At 43.8% G+C, this 19,944-nt stretch overlaps 1 protein-coding gene and 2 long non-coding RNA genes across 3 annotated transcripts in view; 1 reads left to right on the forward strand and 2 right to left on the reverse strand.

Moving 5' to 3' along the window:
* mocos (molybdenum cofactor sulfurase) overlaps positions 1-8,910 on the reverse strand; it is a 155,383-nt gene extending 146,473 nt beyond the window's left edge. Inside the window, exon 1 of the mRNA XM_007897447.2 lies at positions 8,598-8,910. Coding sequence (XP_007895638.1) covers positions 8,598-8,787 — 190 coding nt within the window. The 5' untranslated portion in view covers positions 8,788-8,910. The remainder of the gene's footprint in view (positions 1-8,597) is intronic.
* On the reverse strand, positions 233-8,160 carry LOC121848155. Its single transcript, XR_006084889.1, has 2 exons — positions 8,098-8,160; positions 233-1,422 (listed from the first exon to the last, which is right to left on the reverse strand). It is a non-coding gene; the product is annotated as an uncharacterized LOC121848155 (long non-coding RNA).
* An 81-nt stretch (positions 8,911-8,991) lies between the features above and the next one.
* Positions 8,992-10,586, forward strand: LOC121848107. The gene is made up of 2 exons (XR_006084845.1): positions 8,992-9,119; positions 10,026-10,586. It is a non-coding gene; the product is annotated as an uncharacterized LOC121848107 (long non-coding RNA).
* Positions 10,587-19,944: the final 9,358 nt, after the last annotated feature.

Raw genomic sequence — 19,944 nt, forward strand, 5'->3', positions numbered from 1 at the left:
TGGTAGTTGAATAATGCAATCCAGAAGTCTTAATTTCAAAGAGCCAGATTCAATGACGTTGACGTTGAAAAAAAACAAAGGGGGCTCCATGTCTGATACACACATTCAGTGGTATAAATATCTGACGAATCACTAAATTGACCCCTTTGTCAGTTGCTATCAACTCTGCATCTTACATTTATTAATTCATATGCAAGATTAGAGATGCTGGCAGTGAGCTGTAAGACAGCAATTCAATCAAACAGGTTTAATGAAGCTCAAGTGGTTCATACATGGCTGCACAAGCTGCCCTCTGCCCCTCCATCGAAAATACTGCCATAAAAAGTACCTGCAGCAAGAAGCAATCTTTTTTAATTATAGTACACTTAAAACGTTTGTGTATTTGATTACATTTCTTGTTTTTAAATTACTTTTGAACATATGAGGCAAAAATATTCATACAGCACATTGATATAGGTTTTAAAAAATAAATGTCCTATTTGAATACCACTTTTTTCAAGTAATTGCATTGATGCAAATGTATACATCATATATTTAAATAAAAGCATTATAGACGTAACTATTACAGGTCAGAGTAACAGCAAGAACAGCAAAAGAAGGCCGAAAAGTATGACTGGTCATGTAGGATAATTAGGTTTTTATTTCAAGTACCAGAAAATATCCTATATGGTAAATAGAAACAATTTTACATTTATTGTTTTGATGTACGTAAACTCAATGTGTTGATGTTTTAATGCTGGGAGCTGGGATTCTTCCTACTTGACTCCCATTAACCCTGCAACAACTTTATACAGTGTCCTTCATGTAGAGTAATATCTGAGAATTCTGGGGTATGTTTGGAGTTAAGCAAAGGAGAGAGAGGGAGAGATGGCCATTAGTGGGATTGATGAGGTAAGAACTGAGGCTGGATTTCCACAGAGAGAGGGAAACACAGAATGTAGAGGAAAGGGGTTCCAGAGGTTACGATCTGAAGGCCAGGCCAACTATGGCGGCACAGACAGGGCAAGGGTCACACAGCAAACCTGAGCTAGCTGAGTGGAGGGGTGAATAGAGCCACAGGGTAGTAGAAATTGTGGCTCAGTTGTGAGTTGGGAGGTGTTCTAATGGTAAAAGCAATAGCCACGTACTCATATGTCAATGCTTCTATTTTATCCTGCTTGGGGTCGAGGTAAGTAGAATATCCTTGGTGCTGTACTGACTCCAAGGTGACATGTTTGGCAACAGAATATCAGATCGAGCCAACCTTCTGTGACGGTCTCGGTGGTCCAGTTCCTGAGTCAGGCAGGTCTACAGTAATCGAGGGCACTGCTGTCATCAGCCCAGCCAGCTTGTCTCATCGCCAGGACTTGGAAGAACAGACAAGTCATTGGAGGCAGGGACTCCTCCCATACTCAGCTCCTGTTAACTCTTCAAGCCAAAGCACTAAAAGATAAAGAGTGGTCAAGCAGAGGAAAACCTTGCCAGACAGTGCTTTCAATGGCAAGCTATGTGGTTTTAGCTGGTTAGACTCCAGCAGTATTCCAAAACATACTCCGGAATTTGTAAGCCTCGGTTCTTGCCCACTTGCGCATAATACTTTCCGGAATTAGCTAAGCAGGATGCGTCCTCCGGGGAAAGAGTTTGCATTCAATTCCAATAAATACCTTGGGAATTTCCATATATAGGCGGAATGTATGGAACTCTCAGTTTGGTTTGGATCCTCTTAAGAGTGGTAATAAGTTTCTGTTTGTGTCAGATACCCAACTGACCAAAAAAGCTACAATTTTGACAGCAGCATCAGTGAAGAATGAGAACGTAAATTGCAGTGCTACTCCCACTAGTATATTGTGTGAAGCTTATGTTTTCCTTTTTAAAATTTCTTGACAACCACATCATCTTTCCTGAACTCACAAGAGACAGGGAGGAAAAGTGTGATGAACACTTGTAGTCTCAGTTTGTATGCGGAGCACACAATTTCATTCTACAATGGTATCATATACTCACTGTTCTCAAGGGAACCACAAGAGTTTATCATAACAACTTATCAGAACATATTTTTAATATTACTTTTCCCAGGAAACAAAGTTAGGTTTTATGTCAGTTCAAAGAAAAATATATATATTAAAATCAGGCCAAATATCTGATAAATATATTTATATATTCCCTAAAGCAGAATAAGCCCTTGAAGGTCTTCACATTGTAATTGAGTGTAAAACATTTAAACAAGATTCAGCATTGATGGCTGCCAGTATTTCTGATACCTAGATAATGTTGGCAGCCACATGAACTACGTGAGGGAGTGTTTTTCCCTATTCTGCCTAATGAAATTGAACCGTTCAGCGATAGGGAACCAGGGGAGCCTGGCTAGAACTGGTGTGATAGGGGTACGGAGTTTAGTACTGGTGAGTATGCGGGTGGCGGAGTTTTGGATAAGCTCGATCTTATGGATGGTGGAGCTGAGGAAACCAGCGAGGAGGGCATTTGAAAAGTCGAGTCGGGCAGTGACAAACACATGGATGTGTGTTTTATGTTTTTTTTAAATTAGTGAGTGTGTTCTATAAGTAATTTTGCATTTCTGCAAAAGAACTTTAAACTTTTTAACACAATTCAGTTGTTTAAAACAATTAATCATCTCTGGAGGACATTAGCTTTGCTCCTTTCAGATCTTGGTGCATTTAATATTATTGTTTTTTTATACTGTAATGTAAACATAGGATCTTCTTTAATCAAGGAACTTCCAATTTAAATGGTAATCTTCAAATCCATTCACTCCCTTGGCACCTCCCTACCTCTCCGACCACCTCATTCTCCAATCCACCACCCGGCACCTCTGCTCAACAGGCAACAGCCTTCTGCTCGTCCCTTGCACCCTCCACCCCACCATCGGAGGTCGCGCTTTCAGACACTATGCCCAAAACTCTGGAACATTCTCCCTCAATCCCGCTGCCTTGCCCCCTCTCTCCCTTCTTTGAAGTCCCGCCTGAAAACTTTCCTTTTCAACCATGCTTATGGTCACCTCCCCGGCTCCAGCTCAGTGTCAGGCTCCGCCACTGTTAAGCGCTCTGAGACGCTACCCTGTGTGGAAGGCTCTACATAAGTGCAAGTTGTTGTTGTTACTCAGGGAGCAACATGCCCACATAAGTCAAATCAGCACAATAATTGTTGTAAGATAATTCATTACCCTCTCAAGTACATGTGCATGCATATGCATGTACATGTTGTCCAATATAAGCACAGATTGCAAAATTGAACAGGATAAGGATTCCACCTAGGAACATTAGAATAAGATAATATTGAAAAACTTGCAAATTATAACAATAGCAATTATAAAGTTTGATGAAAATCCAGCAAGCTTTTTTAAAAAAAATTACTATAGTGAAGTGTTGCATGCTGCAAATCTACTAAAGCTTTTTAAATTGCATAGAACCCGCTGAATTGTTAGCACAGCATTTGAAGGTACTCAAGTTACAACAAGTTCCCTTGTGACACACTGCATTTCAAGACGCAGAATTACTTTACACCTTTCTTCAACTTGAATGACAGCAGTGAACTTTAATTACAGCATGGATACCACAGGAGTATTGTACTGGTGCCACAGTAAAAATTCTCAGTCTTTTTCAAGCAACAGCCTGGCTCTACTTTGTTAGTTTTAGGCAATAATCAGTAACTCCTTTTTACCTCCTATACTGATTGGGCCAGAATAAATATTGAATCCTTCTCTATCATGGATGACGTTGCATAACTTGATCATCATATCACTGGAAGGACTGTGTACATCAATTGGCCAGAAGCTCAGCTGATTGCATGTAAATTTTCCTCATCTCTGGCTTCTTATATTGCTGGAAGGAATTGCAGTGAATGTAATTTTTGTCAGCCTGGAACAGTGGTAGCACTCTCACCTGAGTCAGAAGGCTGTAGTCTTAAGCTGCATGGTGGGACTTGGAAATCAAATTTGAGAAAGAGAAGGGAGTGTTCTGACAAACAATCCCCCAGGTACAATTCATCACTCACTCCATGGCTGTTTATGGGACACTGTTGTGCACAACTTGGCTGCTGCATTTTGCCCACAAAATACACAAACAATGCACTTTATAGAATTTCCTGTGAAGCGCTTTGAGATGTTTCAACAAAATAAGTAATATCAAATGTAAGGATAACTAAATATCTCAAAGCATTTCACAGAATATATTGTAAAGTGGATTGACTGTATTTTGTGGATGAAACGCGGCAGCGACTTATTTGCAGCAGTTCCCCACAAACAATGTGGATTGAGTGACAAATTTTTTTTAGAGACGATTATAGAGCTGAGAGATGATTATAGAGCATGAAGCAGATTTATATTTCCCACTTCAATATCAAGGAAGAAATCTATAATTGTATAGTTATTTGCACTTGTAGTTAATCAGCACAATAATTTTGATCATCACCATGTCACCCACTTCCATCTTCATCTACTCCCAATGCAACTGAAACCTTATCATTGCCTCAAGTTCCAGATCATACTAAATTCAGCCACTCTTATACCTGCTAAGCTTCTTAACACATCATTCCTGTCTTTGCCTGGCTCCACAGTCTCCCTTTCGCGTAGAAAATTGACTTAAAAGATCTGGACTGTCAGCTACAAATCGCTTCACGCCCTGTGACCTTTTCCTGCCACATTCTCCTGTGCCCTATTCTGCTCAGCAAACCTCTGCCCCACCATGAGCAGCAGAGCCTTTAGTCACTATGCCCTTACCCTCTGGAATTCCCTCCCTAAAATTGCCCATAACCTCCCTTGTGGCAGAGAACACAGCATCTTCTGATCCAAAGTCTAATGCTCACTAACTGAGCGAATGTGCTATTATTTTCATTAATGTTCCAGAATGAAATCTGAACCATGACCCACTCTGTCTTCCCCCACCTCCACAATGTCGTCTGGTTCCGACACTGTCTCACACCGCAGGCCGCCGAAACCTTCATACATACTTTCATTACATTAAGGCTTGACTATGCAAATTCATTGCTTGTCGCCTCCCCAACTCCTCCCTCCACAGGCTGCAGATCATCCAGAACTCTGCAGCCCGTGTCCTCTCCCACACTAGGCTCCGTGACCCTATCACCCTCATCCTTGCCCAACTCCATTGGCTTCCCATCACACAGAGGATACAGTTCAAGATCCTGATCTTCACCTTTAAAGCCCTCCATAGTCTTGCTCCCCCCTACTTCTGTGACCTCCTAACCCCTCCTGTTCGCTCCCTCCACTCAGTGGGCTCCGGCCTGCTTCACGTACCCCACCTTGCTCGTTCCACTATTGGCGGGCGGACCTTCTACCACCATGCACGCAGCCACCCTCTGCAACTCCATCCCACAGTCCCTCCGTCTCGCCCCCTCCAAGACCTACCTCAAAACCCTCCTCTTCGACTGCGCTTTTGATATCCCTGCTTCCCCCTCCCCTCCACCCTTCCCCACCCCAACCCCCAGCTCGGGTCCATAACTCTGTTTGTCCAGGGCCTTGGGACATCCTCCTGACGTAAAAGGCACTATACAAATGTAATTTTGTTGTTGTTGTTGAACAAATCAAAATATAATTCCTATCACCTGTACAGTACTATCATTTACATGGACTCACTGGTTGTACACGGTGTAGATTGCAGCTACACATTTCACACAACCTGCAGACTGACCTAAATTTCTAGCTAATGTGTAATACAGATGCTACAATTCACCATTCCACAGCTAAACATTGAGGCTGCAGAATTGCAGAGACAGTTATTTGATTATAATCTTGCATTTAATATAGTGCCTTTCACATCAGGAGAAATATCAGAGCACTTTACAGCATTTACTATAAAGTATAGTGACTGTGTATCTGGCAGGCAAATGCAGCTACTAATTTGATCATAGCAGTATTCCACAAATAGCCATGATGCAAATGCCCAATTTTATTTGGGGGATTGTTTACCAGGACATCAACAATCAATATATGGACAATGATCTATCAACAGAGTAGAAAAATTGGAAAATGGTTTGGATAACAGGTGTCTGATATTGTGGAAACCCATCAACATGGAGTCCTGATGCTCAGTGGTTAGAGCACTCGCTTTGCAAGTGAGAGACCTGGGTTCGATTCCCGGCAGGGTGAAACCTTGGGCAAGTTTCCTTACTCCACATGCCTGATAATAATCCCTCAAAAAAAAAATTGGTCATTTCAACCCACGACTGTTTGTGGGACACTGCTGTGCGCAATTGGCTGCCGCATTTCACGCACAAATATGCAGTCAATTCACTTTACAGTCTATTCTGTGAAGCACTTTGAGACGTCTAGAAGACGTGAAACGCACTATATCAAATGCAAGGATTATTATTATTATTAAGATTATCTGAACCAGAGTTCCACATATATGCATCAGCTCTACATGGAAATTTCCCTATCTGGAATGGAATGCACACTCTGCCCTGAGGGATGCACACTGTTTATGGTGAGGCTTAGTTCCAAGTGGGTGAGAGTCAAGGTTAGGGGAGAGTGTATTTGGCAATATTCAAATATACACCTACATATACAGTATATACAAAACAATACAGAAATGAAAACAATTTGCATTTATATAGTGCCCTTCACACAGGATGGCATCTCAGAGCGCTTAACAGTGGTGGAGCCCGATGGGGGAGGGGGAAGGTGGCCGTAGGCACGGCCAAAGAGGAAGGTCTTCCAAGTGCGACTTGAAAATGGGGAGAGGGCGCAAGGCAAAGAGATTGAGCGAGAGGGTTCCACAGCATCAGGGCGCAGTGACTGAAAGTACTAATGGTGGGGCGGAGGGTCTGGTGGGACAAGGAGGAGGCTGGAGCCAGTTGTGCGGAAGCAGCGGGTAGTAGTGTAATATATATATCAGTGCAGTTATATCTTTAGTTAATTTAGGCATAGCGATCAATCATATAGAACCATAGAATACTATACCACAGAAATAGGCCATTGGATCAATAACATATGTACTGGTGTTTATTGAATAGTGCATCTGAATAATCTTTAACGTCCATCTGAACAGGCTGATGGGACTTGAAGAACTTGCATATTTATAGCACCTATAATTTAAATGCATTAAAATGCTTCAAACTAATTATTGTTAAGTAGAATGACTGTTTCTTTTTGTAGACACATGGCACTTTGTGTACTGTAAAGAATCACAAATATCCATGAGGTGTATGGGCAATTAATCTGAAGGACTCTGAAACTCCCTACTCTTTTTGAATACAGTACAATAGTTCCATGGGATTAACATCTAGAGCATGATTAAGATTGAAGTTAAAAGAACCCAGGGAGTCTGCTAGACTGCCTTGAAGTTCCCATTATATAAAAGTTGACTATGTCACTCTTTTGTAACATCAAAAACGCCATAGGCAATCAGAATCTATTGCAGTGAGCTTTCCTTGACTAGGGAACAAACAGTATAATTCAGTGTTGACCATTTTCCCACTGTTCCAAAGGTTGTTACCGGATCAGATAACTGCAAAAGCACTAAATAGCACTACAAGTGGGATATAAATTACAGCTCACAGTTGCTCATATACCTTTTCTTCCACCACATACCAATAAATAATTACAATTGAAATTGTGTCTGCTACAATCCCAAGACTGGCTTCAGTGACGCCAATATAAATAAACTCCAACCTCACTCGGTTTTCTGATGTGAAATTCTGAAGTGTGCAACAAAGTTGCTGAAAATGAAAGTCATATTTTTGGTTATGAGATTGACCTTAATTCAACGGATCATTTTGTTGCTCATATTGCTGGTCGTTGTCAGGGGGGCAAGTTACAAGTGCAACTCAGCAGCCATCCTTCAATGTAATCCTTCAGCCAGATTTATTAGAGACGCTGCAACCAGATTTATTGGAGACGTATGTATGTATAGTGAAGGGGTTGTGGAAAAGCCATCACTGAGTTCCAGTTGAGTGAAATTCACGGTTCAGAGGACGGGAAGGGTTTCAGTGCAGAATCACGCAGGGCCTCGCTCCAGGCTTCAGCTGTGTCTGAAGGCTGACACACAGTTACACACACGCACGCACGCAGAGAAAAAAAATGATGTATTTTGTGCTCTAAGAAAAAAAAAGATGTCGTCGAACCGGTTGTACACTGGAACTCACAGGAACCGTGTGCGCTCATGAGGTGGAACCAGTCTCTCTTCCCAACCATGTCTGCAGTCTGTCTATGATTACAGTGGTGAGACATCACCTTGTTGACGAGTATCAACAAGATCATAATAATCCCTCCAAAAAAACCAAAAAACAAGAATAAAAAAAAATTGGTCATTTTCAATCCACGACTGTTTGTGGGACATTGCTGTGCGCAATTGGCTGCCGCGTTCGCCCACAAATATACAGTCAATTCACTTTACAGTGTGTTCTGTGAAGCGCTTTGGGACGTCCTCCCGACGTGAAAAGCGCTATATCAAATGCAAGGATTATTATTATTATTATTATTAGTTCTGCGTCTCGGGCGTCGGTTACACACCTGAGCCGACGTGCGGCTCAGCGCCGCGGCCCCGGGGAGTGCTTCTCGGCGTCTCTGGGAGTGAGGTGAAGGCAAGTGCGGGGGGGGGGGGGGAGGCCGTTATTTATTATGGGTTTAAAGTTAGCGTTATTACCTTTCAGTCTGTTGAACTCGTTAACTCTAATTTCCTCTGGGCTGCCTCCATACCCACAGCGGTCAAGTTCAAGTCTACTTTCAACGCAGTCTAAACCGCTCAACTCGCTCGGCGTCCCGCCGCCCTCCATGTGCCCGGTCACCTCCAAGTGTCCGGTCGGCACTGAGGCCGCGGAGGGGCTGTTAATCATTTACTGTTAACTCAACTGCAGCTTCAGTGAGGGCTCAGTCAGTCAGTCAGTCAGTCAGTCACTACGCGGCCGCGGGGCTCAGCGCCTTCGTTACACAGCGACACCCCAACCGATTTCTTCCGAGGTCAGAGCGCATCGTGCGCAGGCGCAACATGGCGCCGGGGCGCCGCCCGCGCTCACAGAGACCCGCGGGGGGGAGGGGGAGGGGCTTCGCTGGCGGGTGACCAGGGCCTCGCGCAGTGACGGTTGGGGTGGTCTGTCCGGGTCCGGGGTCGGGCCTCAGTGACAGAGAGAGCTGCTGAGCAGCGCCAGGAGGGCAGCGCCAGACAGGGGTGAGTGGGCAGGAGGGCAGGGCCAGGGTGAGTTGGCAGGAGGGGAGGGCCAGGGTGAGTGGGCAGGAGGGCAGCGCCAGACAGGGGTGAGTGGGCAGGAGGGCAGCGCCAGACAGGGGTGAGTGGGCAGGAGGGCAGCGCCAGACAGGGGTGAGTGGGCAGGAGGGCAGCGCCAGACAGGGGTGAGTGGGCAGGAGGGCAGCGCCAGACAGGGGTGAGTGGGCAGGAGGGCAGCGCCAGACAGGGGTGAGTGGGCAGGAGGGCAGCGCCAGACAGGGTGAGTGGGCAGGAGGGCAGCGCCAGGGGTGAGTGGGCAGGAGGGCAGCGCCAGACAGGGGTGAGTGGGCAGGAGGGGAGGGCCAGGGTGAGTTGGCAGGAGGGGAGGGCCAGGGTGAGTGGGCAAGAGGGCAGCGCCAGGGGTGAGTGGGCAGGAGGGCAGGGCCAGGGGTGAGTGGGCAGGAGGGCAGGGCCAGGGGTGAGTGGGCAGGAGGGCAGGGCCAGGGGTGAGTGGGCAGGAGGGCAGGGCCAGGGTGAGTGGGCAGGAGGGCAGGGCCAGGGTGAGTGGGCAGGAGGGCAGGGCCAGGGGTGAGTTGGCAGGAGGGGAGGGCCAGGGGTGAGTGGGCAGGAGGGGAGGGCCAGGGGTGAGTGGGCAGGAGGGCAGGGCCAGGGGTGAGTGGGCAGGAGGGGAGGGCCAGGGGTGAGTGGGCAGGAGGGCAGGGCCAGGGTGAGTTGGCAGGAGGGGAGGGCCAGGGTGAGTGGGCAGGAGGGCAGGGCCAGGGGTGAGTTGGCAGGAGGGCAGGGCCAGGGGTGAGTTGGCAGGAGGGCAGGGCCAGGGTGAGTTGGCGGGTGTGTGGCCTGGACCTGTAAGATCCTCACAGTCCTCCATCTCCTCCCTCCCTCCCTCAGAGCAGCTTTCGGGAACTCAGCACCGATGCCGCCCGCACCAGCTGCCTTGCTGTTGTCAAGGCGCCTCCGTGCGGAGCCCACCTTCTCACCACTGGATTGGGTCATTAAAGGCCTTCAATCTGACCCACGCCTCCCACCAGCTCTTCTCCAACCCGGATAGACAGACCTCTGCAACTGCCCGTGTGGTCAGATGCCAACTCCACGTAACGCTCCCTCCAGACCCCAAGGACACCGACATGGGTCTGTTGTACAACACCGGACTTGATCAATGCTGCTACAAGCCCAGAGGGGCCCCTCCGGCCATGGCCGGCAGACTTCAGCCAGGGAAAGAAAGATTTGGGATGGTTTATGTTCTCATTAGGTGATAGAAATAAGGAAGGCCTTTTCGGCCATTTGATTGTATATAACCAGAATGCCCACCCTATGGTCTTTCCATTACAAAATCGAGCTGTTTCCCATTTTCCTTTGGTGAGTTTCAGTTGCCACTGGGAATTAATTCTCCACCAGACCAGGACTTATTTGATCGAAAATATCCTTTAATAAACAATTTTCGGTGACAAACACTGTTAATTTTTTTAACCTTTATGTTTTTAACTTCTTTACGTAGGTGGTACCCAGATATGGCAGTCTCAATGTGTGTTGGATACTCTTAAGCATGGTAACTGAATGTGGTCAAGACGGAAACCATACTTGGCTCCCGTCAATGTCTTCACTTAGGCTAACAGGAAACAATCAACTTCAAATTGAAATACATTTATTTTAAAGATAAAATAAAGACAGCTGAACAAAATCCCCAAATAAATAATGGAGTCAGAACAGAGTAAAATCATAGAAGGCCATACAGCTCCATCCGAGCTAGAGCAAACCAGAGCAAGAGAGCAATTCATTCAGTCCCATTTATCTGCTGTTTCCCCATATCCCTGGAAATTATTGTATCTAAACATTTTCCCACTACCATGAATATATTTTATAAAAAATTTGATCAAAATATTGAAGCATTGAATAGCAGAGCTAAATTTTAGAAAGAACCCCTGGGGCTTTTGCATTAAAATATATTTTAATTCCTACCGACATTACATGAATTTACCTGGCTCTGAATTATTTATTTTATCTCATAATTTTACTCCTTGGATAATCTGGGACAGACCATTCCTTTCTCGAAAAGGATTCTAATAGGCCATTTCTCCTTCACCCCAGTGTAATTGATAGCCACCAGGTGCTTCATGACTAACCAATGCTATTACCATGTTCATTCTTGTAATTTTTTGATGTTTCTCAAACAGCTGTCATGAGTCATGACTAATCCACACATTATTCCTGGACCACTGTAAATCCCAAATTATTTGATTGTTCCATTGAATTGTGTGTGGTATTCAGTTGTTCATTTTCGTTTGTCAGTACCATAGTCTTCGAAGAGATATTGAATATGTTCTATGACTTTCAGTAGATTTTAAATTTCAGCCACAATATGCAAGTAGTTTTGTGGATTTTTTTGTTCAAACTGGATTATTTCAAATTCTAACATTATTTAGCTGGAATGAAAAGTATGAATCATGTACTATTATTACATCTGCTCGAAACATAGGAACCAATATTTATTTATAAACTTTTAGTGAGTTCCAACGTTTGCACTCAGATTTCCTATTATTAAAATCATAATATGCTTTAGAATTCTACTGGAGATATTATAGAAGGTGGCTGTCAGTTGGATATCACATAATATTAGATGTTGGTCTTTCTAATGATTAGTTACAAAACTCCCAGGGATATGTCTATTTATGGTATTTTATTCAACAAAGCATTTCAAGCCATCATTAAATGTCTAGACATTTATGTCTAGAGGAGAGCACAATTTCATCTTGGATATTGATTTTGCTACCAGCAATATACCATATTTCACTAATACATAATATGTCAAAGTAATATCTCTTCAACTCAACCAGTGGTTCTTGAATGATTCTTCTGAGATCATGTGTATGAGTATATCCCATACTGCAATTCCGGTGATCATCTGGGAAGAGTAAAAACTTTTAGGTGAATAACTTTGAAGAAGGCTTTGACCACATCCAGTATCAATAACAGAATTGCAGGCCTTAAATACTTCATTTCAATTTTGACAGAATTTTAAATAGTTTACAAAGGAAAATGAATTTATAAAACTGCAGTGCTGAAATGATATATCACTGCTGTGGATACCGAAGATCCTCACCTTTGACAACCAATCTACCTTAGTTAAACACTACTACTGTATTGTCTACTTATCACTGGTTGGCAAAGTCCACAAAGTTACCATCTTTGCCTTTGGCATAACTTAAAATATTTCTGAAATATGTGAACTTCCAGGGTCAAAACATTATTCACAGTACTGATTAAACATTTATGATCTGGTCATTGCCAACTGACATAGCACAGTATCTTTGTTAAATACCTAATCTGCAGAGCAGTAAGCGCTGGATTTATACTTATGACACCTCTTGATATCAACTGCTGTACATGTCAGGAGTTTGGCAAAGCAAATTGCTTTACCAAAGAAAGATAAAATCACACCTGACCTACATTGTGCTGGTATTGTCCCAGTGACCAGCTACAGTTCAGTATTTGTGAAACCTAGGTTGGCTATCCACTCCTAGTCAGGATATGATGTTTACTTCAGGAAGGCCCCAAATTATGTGTGGGAGAGAAAAAGAAACATTTTTCAATAAATGAGTGGCATACCTTAGTACTGTTCATTATTTCCAAAATTTACAATAATCTTTGCATTTGATGTAGCACCTAAGGTTTACAGACAAATGTAGGCAGAATTGTTCAGTGGACGAATAATAAGTTATATTTAACAGATCAATTAATAAACTCACACCAGAAAGACTGACCTTCAAATTCACCCTCGCTGGAAGTTTGTAAACTCCCAAAACCAATTTTGAGTCAATTATAAATAACCCCAAAGTCCATGAATTTACAAACTAACAATATCAAAAAGATTTGCTTAAGATGTCAAGCCTTAAGATTGTAGTAGCAACAACAGTGACTGTGGCTTAAGTCAGACTTCCACATGTATCCCAGGAACACAAATACTGCTGTAGCTGTACCTCAACAAGCAATTAAAAGGTCATTGACCAATGAATCATGACACACTTTAACTGTAGAAGTGTTGCAACTAGACTGTGGTCACCAAACCTTTGATCCGTGTTTGCAAACATGTAAATAGTTTAAAAAAATATTTTCTAAATAAACCAGCTTTGCTTGAACATATGTACATTAAATAGGTGAATGATTCTAACTTCATGTATCTCTGCTCCTAGCAACCATCAGGATGAAATTTGCGAGACATCTGTTCTTATTACAGTTCCTTCTATCTGTACCCTGTTGTTATGCCACCTAACATTTGAAAATAAAGCTGCTGAAGTACATTTTGTCTTTGAATACAGAAAAACTGGGCATCTGTTCATCTATTATGTTGAGGCCACAGACACACGATCACATAGACAGACAAACAGACAGACGTAAATAGAGGGGGAATATAATAGAATAATCCTATTACTCTGTAATTACTGATTATATAGCAAATATGCTGATGTGCAAAATATTTATTGAGAAAAATAACTGAAATTACTTTTTTCCCTCAAACTCAAAATGGACCACTGGTCACCAGATTACTCACAATGAAGACATAGCATATGGTTCCCAAAGCCTATGCACCTCTCAAAATACTTCACAGGCATTCTGATTTAGGTTGTTAGACTGCAAAATTTAAGTGCTTTTTTCATTCTTCAACCAATTACCTTCATCTCCAGCCTTTTTGACTTATTGGGTAACCATCAACTCTTCTCGGTAGGCTCCTTTTTTAAATGTCTATTTATCTATTTACTAGCTGTACCTGTTGCAGCTACGCTCGCAACCAAAGGATCCAATATAGAATGTAGATTTCAGTAATACCACTCACAAACCATTTACAACAACAAGATTACATTTGTATAACGCCCACAGCATGGAAACAGCCCTGGTTAAAGTAACTAGTGACATTCTGAACATCTGTGATCAGGGCTCCCTCTGCCTCCTTGTCCTCCTCGACCTCTCTGCTGCCTTCGACACTGTCGACCACTCCATCTTCATGCACTGCCTCTCCTCCTTACTTAATCTTCGCGGACCTGCCCTTGTCTGGTTCGATTCCTATTTCTCTCACCGTCTCCACTTTGTTGCCTCTAACGGTTTCTCCTCCAGCCCCCTCACGGTCATGTCTGGGGTCCCCCAGGGCTCTGTCCTTGGCCCTCTCCTCTTTAATATCTACGTGCTCCCCCTTGGTGACATCATCCGCAGACATGGGGTCAACTTCCATATGTTTGCGGATGACACCCAACTCTATGTTTCTGCCTCCACCCTCAACTCCAGGACCACTGCTGTCCTGACAGACTGTCTGTCGGACATCAAGTCCTGGATGAGGGCAAATTTCCTACAGTTGAATGTGAACAAGACTGAGGCCCTCCTGATTGGCTCGGGCCAGCGCCTCAGCACCTCAGGCTCTGGCAACATCAACCTCCATGGTTGCACACTTCAACTCACCAGCCAGTCAGGGACCTGGTGTCTTGTTCGACGCTCAACTGTTTTTACTTCCCCACACCCAAGCCATGACCCACTCTGCCTTCCCTCACCTCCGTAACATTGCCCGACTCCGCCACTACCTCACCCCTCAGGCCGCTGAAACTCTTGTTCATGCCTTCATCACCTCCAGGCTCGACTATGCAAATGCCCTATTTATCGGCCTTCCCAACTCCTCCCTCCACAGGCTGCAGATAATCCAGAACTCTGTAGCCTGTGACCTCTCCCGCACCAAACTCCGTGACACCATCTCCCCCATTCTCGCCCGATTCCATTGGCTCCCTATCTTTCAGAGGATCCAGTTCAAGATCCTGGTCCTCACCTACAAAGCCCCCCACGGCCTCGTCTCACCCTACCTCTGTGACCTCCTAATCCCCTATCAACCCGCCCGCTCCCTCTGCTCAGCCAACTCTGGCCTGCTTCACGTTCCCTGACCACCCACCCCACCATTGGCGGGAGAGCCTTCAGCCACTCTGCCCCCAACCTCTGGAATGTCATCCCGCAATCACTCTGCCTTGCCCCCTCCTTAGCCTCCTTCAAGTCCTGCCTCAAGACCCTCCTCTTCGACTATGTAATCGGCCACCCCCCTTCCCCTCCCCTCCCTTCTCCCCCTCTGACCCCAGCTCGGGTCTGAAATGCTGTACACTGTCCAGCGCCTTGGGACGTTCTCCCGACGTGAAAGGCGCTATACAAATGTAATCTTCTTCTTGTTGTTCACGTCGGGAGGATGTCCCATTTAACATGCCTTAAACACTGTTTAAGCAAAACTGTTATACATGTGTGATGAGCTTATTTAGGTCATAGCTCATGAATGATAGGAGATCCCCCCCCAGAAAATATGCCCATGACGCTCCCCCATGCAAGACCTCTCCGACGATGTATAAATCATATCTCTATGTCATGTCTTCTTGGCAGACAGATTCACAGACATTTCGTCTTTATTAGTATACTAGCTGTATCCATTGCAGTTTCGCTTGCAACCAAAGGATCCAATATGGAATGTAGATTGACACACGGACAGACATTTAATCGTTAGCTATACTCATCTGGGAGGACTTCTATGGGAGAACTCCTTTTGGGAGGATTCAGTGGGAGGACTCAGTGCTTCTGCAGGTGTAACTGCAGAACATACGTAGGTGCGCTGTGATGCATGATGCCACAGCACCACTTTGGGTTTAACTGCGGCAAAACTAAACAATAACTAATGAACGATAGCAGGAATCGGCTTGATAAAGTGTGTCAATCCATGTTGATTGTAGTATATCCCGCTTTCCTTGAGTTCAGTGCTGGTAACTAGTCCATTCTCTCTTCACCAAAATCTCTGGTTCTTTATACCTTTCTGGTCACATACCAGTCTGTTCAATGTGTTGTTACAAACACCAGCTGTAAACCAAGGACAAACTTTATCAAAATTCCAACAGTTTGTTTCAAACAAGTCTTTGTCTGCTCATGATGATGTTGAAGAAAACTTCATTCTGTAAACAAGTTTCCAATGTCTTTGGCCTTCATGCACTCGTAGTTTTCCTGAAGCAAACAAATCCATCAGTCTCCCCGATTTTCCTTTTGTCAACTCAAGTAACTCAGAATTCTGGGACTGTTACACGAGGGAGGGAACCGGCCTACACTGACCTGTTGCTAAGCCCCCTAGAGGCAGAGTCGGCTTCACAGCGGGTACGTCTATTTGCCAAAGTCCCTCACATGAGCACCCAGATAAGCACCTGCGGCTTAACCTCCAGACTTCCAACTGATGGAACCATGGCCAATGGGAAGGGATGTGTGCCCGAGCTGTGGACAGGAAGATGGTGGCAATGCTCTCACGCATTTCATGCTGAGCTGTGTTACCACCGTGAAGCTCACAGGGATTTCCTGATATCTATCACACTTGTTGGCTGGCGAAAGCGGGGTCTCCTTGGAGCTGAATTAGCCGCCAAGATGATGTTTTTAGCAACGGAATGCCAGAATCGAGCCAGCCCTCTGTAGTGGTCTCAGTCGTCCGGTTCCTGAGCCAGGTGGGTCCGCAGGGCACTGTTGATAAACAGCACTGCCAGCCTGGCTCATTGGCAGGATTTGGGGCAGGGAATCCTTCCACTCAACTCCTGTGAACTACAAGTGAACTACAAGTGAAAGCCCTAATAGGTAGGATCGTCCTAGTTGGACAAGCAGCAGGAAAGTTAGGCAAGCTATGCGGTTTTAGCTGGTTAGACTCCAACAGTATCCCATTGCACATTCTGGGGTCTCCAAACCTTGGCTCTTGCCAACCTGTGCCTCATACATTCTGGAATTAGCTAAGCAAGATTCATCCCTCCAGGGAGAGAATGTGCATTCCATTACAATAAACATCTCTGTAATTTCCATGTGTTAGTGGGGATTCTCAGTTTGGTGTGGATACTCTTAAGCATGGTGATGGGTTTCCGCATGTGTCTGATACCTGGCTGACCAAACAAAAAAAATTGTAATCCTCTGGAACCATGTTGCATCTTGTGCCTTATTTTGTTCAGCCTCTTTCCAATAAGTGAGTCAATCTAACTTTGTTGCTGGCATTACCGAAGTTATTGCCGAACACCTTACTATTGTCTCATAAATGGGTAATACCTACCACTGGCATTTCTCTGGGGCCAATTTATATTAGAATCCATAACCCCTACAACTAATGCTAGCTTTAACTCTAGTATTCAACTGGGATTTGTTGACTCCTTGTACCAAACTTTACCACAGATGTCTTGTAGTCCTGATGCTCACCTATCATTATTCTGCTTTTGAAAATGTTTATTAAGTTCTTTTACTACTGCAAGCCATTTCCAGATGAATGACCATCACCTATTTTACATTAATCTACCAATTTTAACTAATTGGATGAACCCACTAAGAAATACTGTAGGTAGAATTATTACCTATGAAAACCCTAAATTGAGAACTGAGTATCCCCCAATGCAATCATTCTACTCTTCAAATAACCTGCTGAATAAACTCTGTCCAGTTCAGTAAGTACTTCCCCTATCTAATTTCTGTACAACTTGTCCAACAAGTTCACGTCAATGATTATATAGATCTTAGCTAACTAGTCTACTGCAACACATGTCATTGAGACATCTCAAAGCGCTTCACAGAAAATACTGTAAAGCAAATTGACTGTATATTTTGATAGAGAAACGCGGCAGCCAATTGTGCAGAGCAGTGTCCCACATACAGTTGCGGATTGAGTGACCACATTTTTTTCAAGCGATTATAAGCCCTGGAAAGCAATCCACCAATTGACTAACAACCAGGTTCCTACTTACTGCGAGAGTTAACAGGGGTGTGCGGAGTAAGGAAGCGTGCCTAAAGTTTGGCCCTGCCCGGGAATTGAACCCGGGTTCTCTCACTTGCGAGGTAAGTGCTCTNAAAAATACACTATGGAACTCCACAATTCCACAAACAACATTGCCTGAGTTGAACTACATGAATTCTCTTTAATCTACTTTACTCAGAACTTTAGTTAAAACTTGCTATTTTTTGTTCAGATCATAATATACTTCAGAAAACATAATATAACATTTTTAATGTTGTGACGTCTCAAAGTGCTTGTGTGCTTTGCAGCATAAGATGGTGTAGAACAAGAAGAAGCCACTCAGTCAATCTAACTTGCTTCTTCCATAACTAATCAAAACATCCTTTCGTGATTTTTTTAATATAGTTATTGAGTGGAAAAGATCTCTACAGATACTCCCTGTTTCACAGAGTAATCAAGGAAGTAGAACTTAACATATCTAAATTCATGGACGATACAAAGATAGGTGGGAGAGTAAGCTGTGAGAATGCAAAGGGAAATAGACAGGCTAGGTGACTGGGCAAGAAGGTGGCAGATGGAGTATAACGTAGGGAAGTGTGAAGTTATTCACCTAGGTAGTAAAAATAGAAAAGCGGATTATTTTCTAGAGGGGCAGAGACTAGGTAGTGTTACTGTTCAGAGAGATTTGAGTGTCCTTATACACCAGTCACAAAAGTTAGTATGCAGGTACAGCAAGCAACTAGGAAGCCTAACGCCTTGTTGGCGTTCATTGCAAAAGGGTTAGAGTGCAAGAGTAGGGAAGTCTTGCTGCAGTTGTATAGGGCTTTGGTGAGACCGCACCTAGAACTGTGTGCAGTTTTGGTCTCCTTATTTAAAAAAGGACATACTCGCCTTAGCGGGGGGCAGCGTAGATTCACTAGGTTGGTTTCTGGGATGAGGGGTTTGACCTACGAGGAGAGGTTGAATAAACTAGACCTATATTCTCTAGAATATAGAAGAATTAGAGGTGATCTTATAGAAACCTATAAGATACTTAAGGGTCTTGACAGGTAGATGCTGTGAGACTGTTTTCCCTGGTTGGAGAATCTAAAACTAGGGGTCATAGTCTCAAGATTAATGGACAGCCTTTTTGAACTGAGTTGAGGAAACATTTCTTCACTCAGTGGATAGTGAATTTGTGGAATTCTCTACCCCAGAAGGCTGTGGATGCTCAGTCCTTGAACATATTCAAGACTGAGATTGATAGATTTCTAAAGGATAGAGGGATTAAGGAATAAGGGGATAGGGCGGGTAAATGAAATTAGGTTAGAAGATCAGTCATGATCTTATTAAATGGCGGGGCAGGCTTGAGGGGCCGAATGGCCTAAGCCTGTTCTTACATTTTATGGTCTTGTGGTCTTAAGCTGAAACTCCATATTTATCCATCAACTATATCTCCACCACTACGATGATACCACTGTATTACACTGACATACCAGCATGTGAAAGTTATACAAATAATAATTCTTACATTTGATATAGCGCTTTTCACGTCTTCTAGATGACATAGTATTATGAAAAAGTGATTTATAAAACAGAAATAGCAATGTTACAGACAAGATGGGAACAAATGGTCTTGTTCTGGACTGAAATTTGTGTAATTTATCTTGTTATCTAATATGTTTGAATCTATCTCAATTATAATTATAATCCACAAATACACAGTTATTTGCCATTCTTGGGTTTGGTGTGGCTGTCTGTGGGAATACAGGTTGTGGAAGCATTGGTCATTTTAGTTGCAGCTGTGGCAGGTTGTCAAAAGCTGCCACTTGGTGGTGCAAAGGAAGTACACAGTAAACTCTTGATAACTCATCACAAGAAGGGAGGAGGGCGCAATGATGAGTTATCCAGAGTGGGGCGTTAGGTATACGTATTAATACATAAATAAATGCAGCAGGGATATTGATAGCATGACGACTTAAGAGGAAGTGACAAGGTAAGCCTGGGTCGAGTTATCTGCAGTTTACTGTATAGATCTCTGCAGAAATTGTTCGATGCTTTTAAAATATACAAATATGT

The sequence above is a fragment of the Callorhinchus milii genome, unplaced genomic scaffold, assembly GCF_018977255.1.
Source record: "Callorhinchus milii isolate IMCB2004 unplaced genomic scaffold, IMCB_Cmil_1.0 Scaffold2, whole genome shotgun sequence".
NCBI lineage: Eukaryota > Metazoa > Chordata > Chondrichthyes > Chimaeriformes > Callorhinchidae > Callorhinchus > Callorhinchus milii.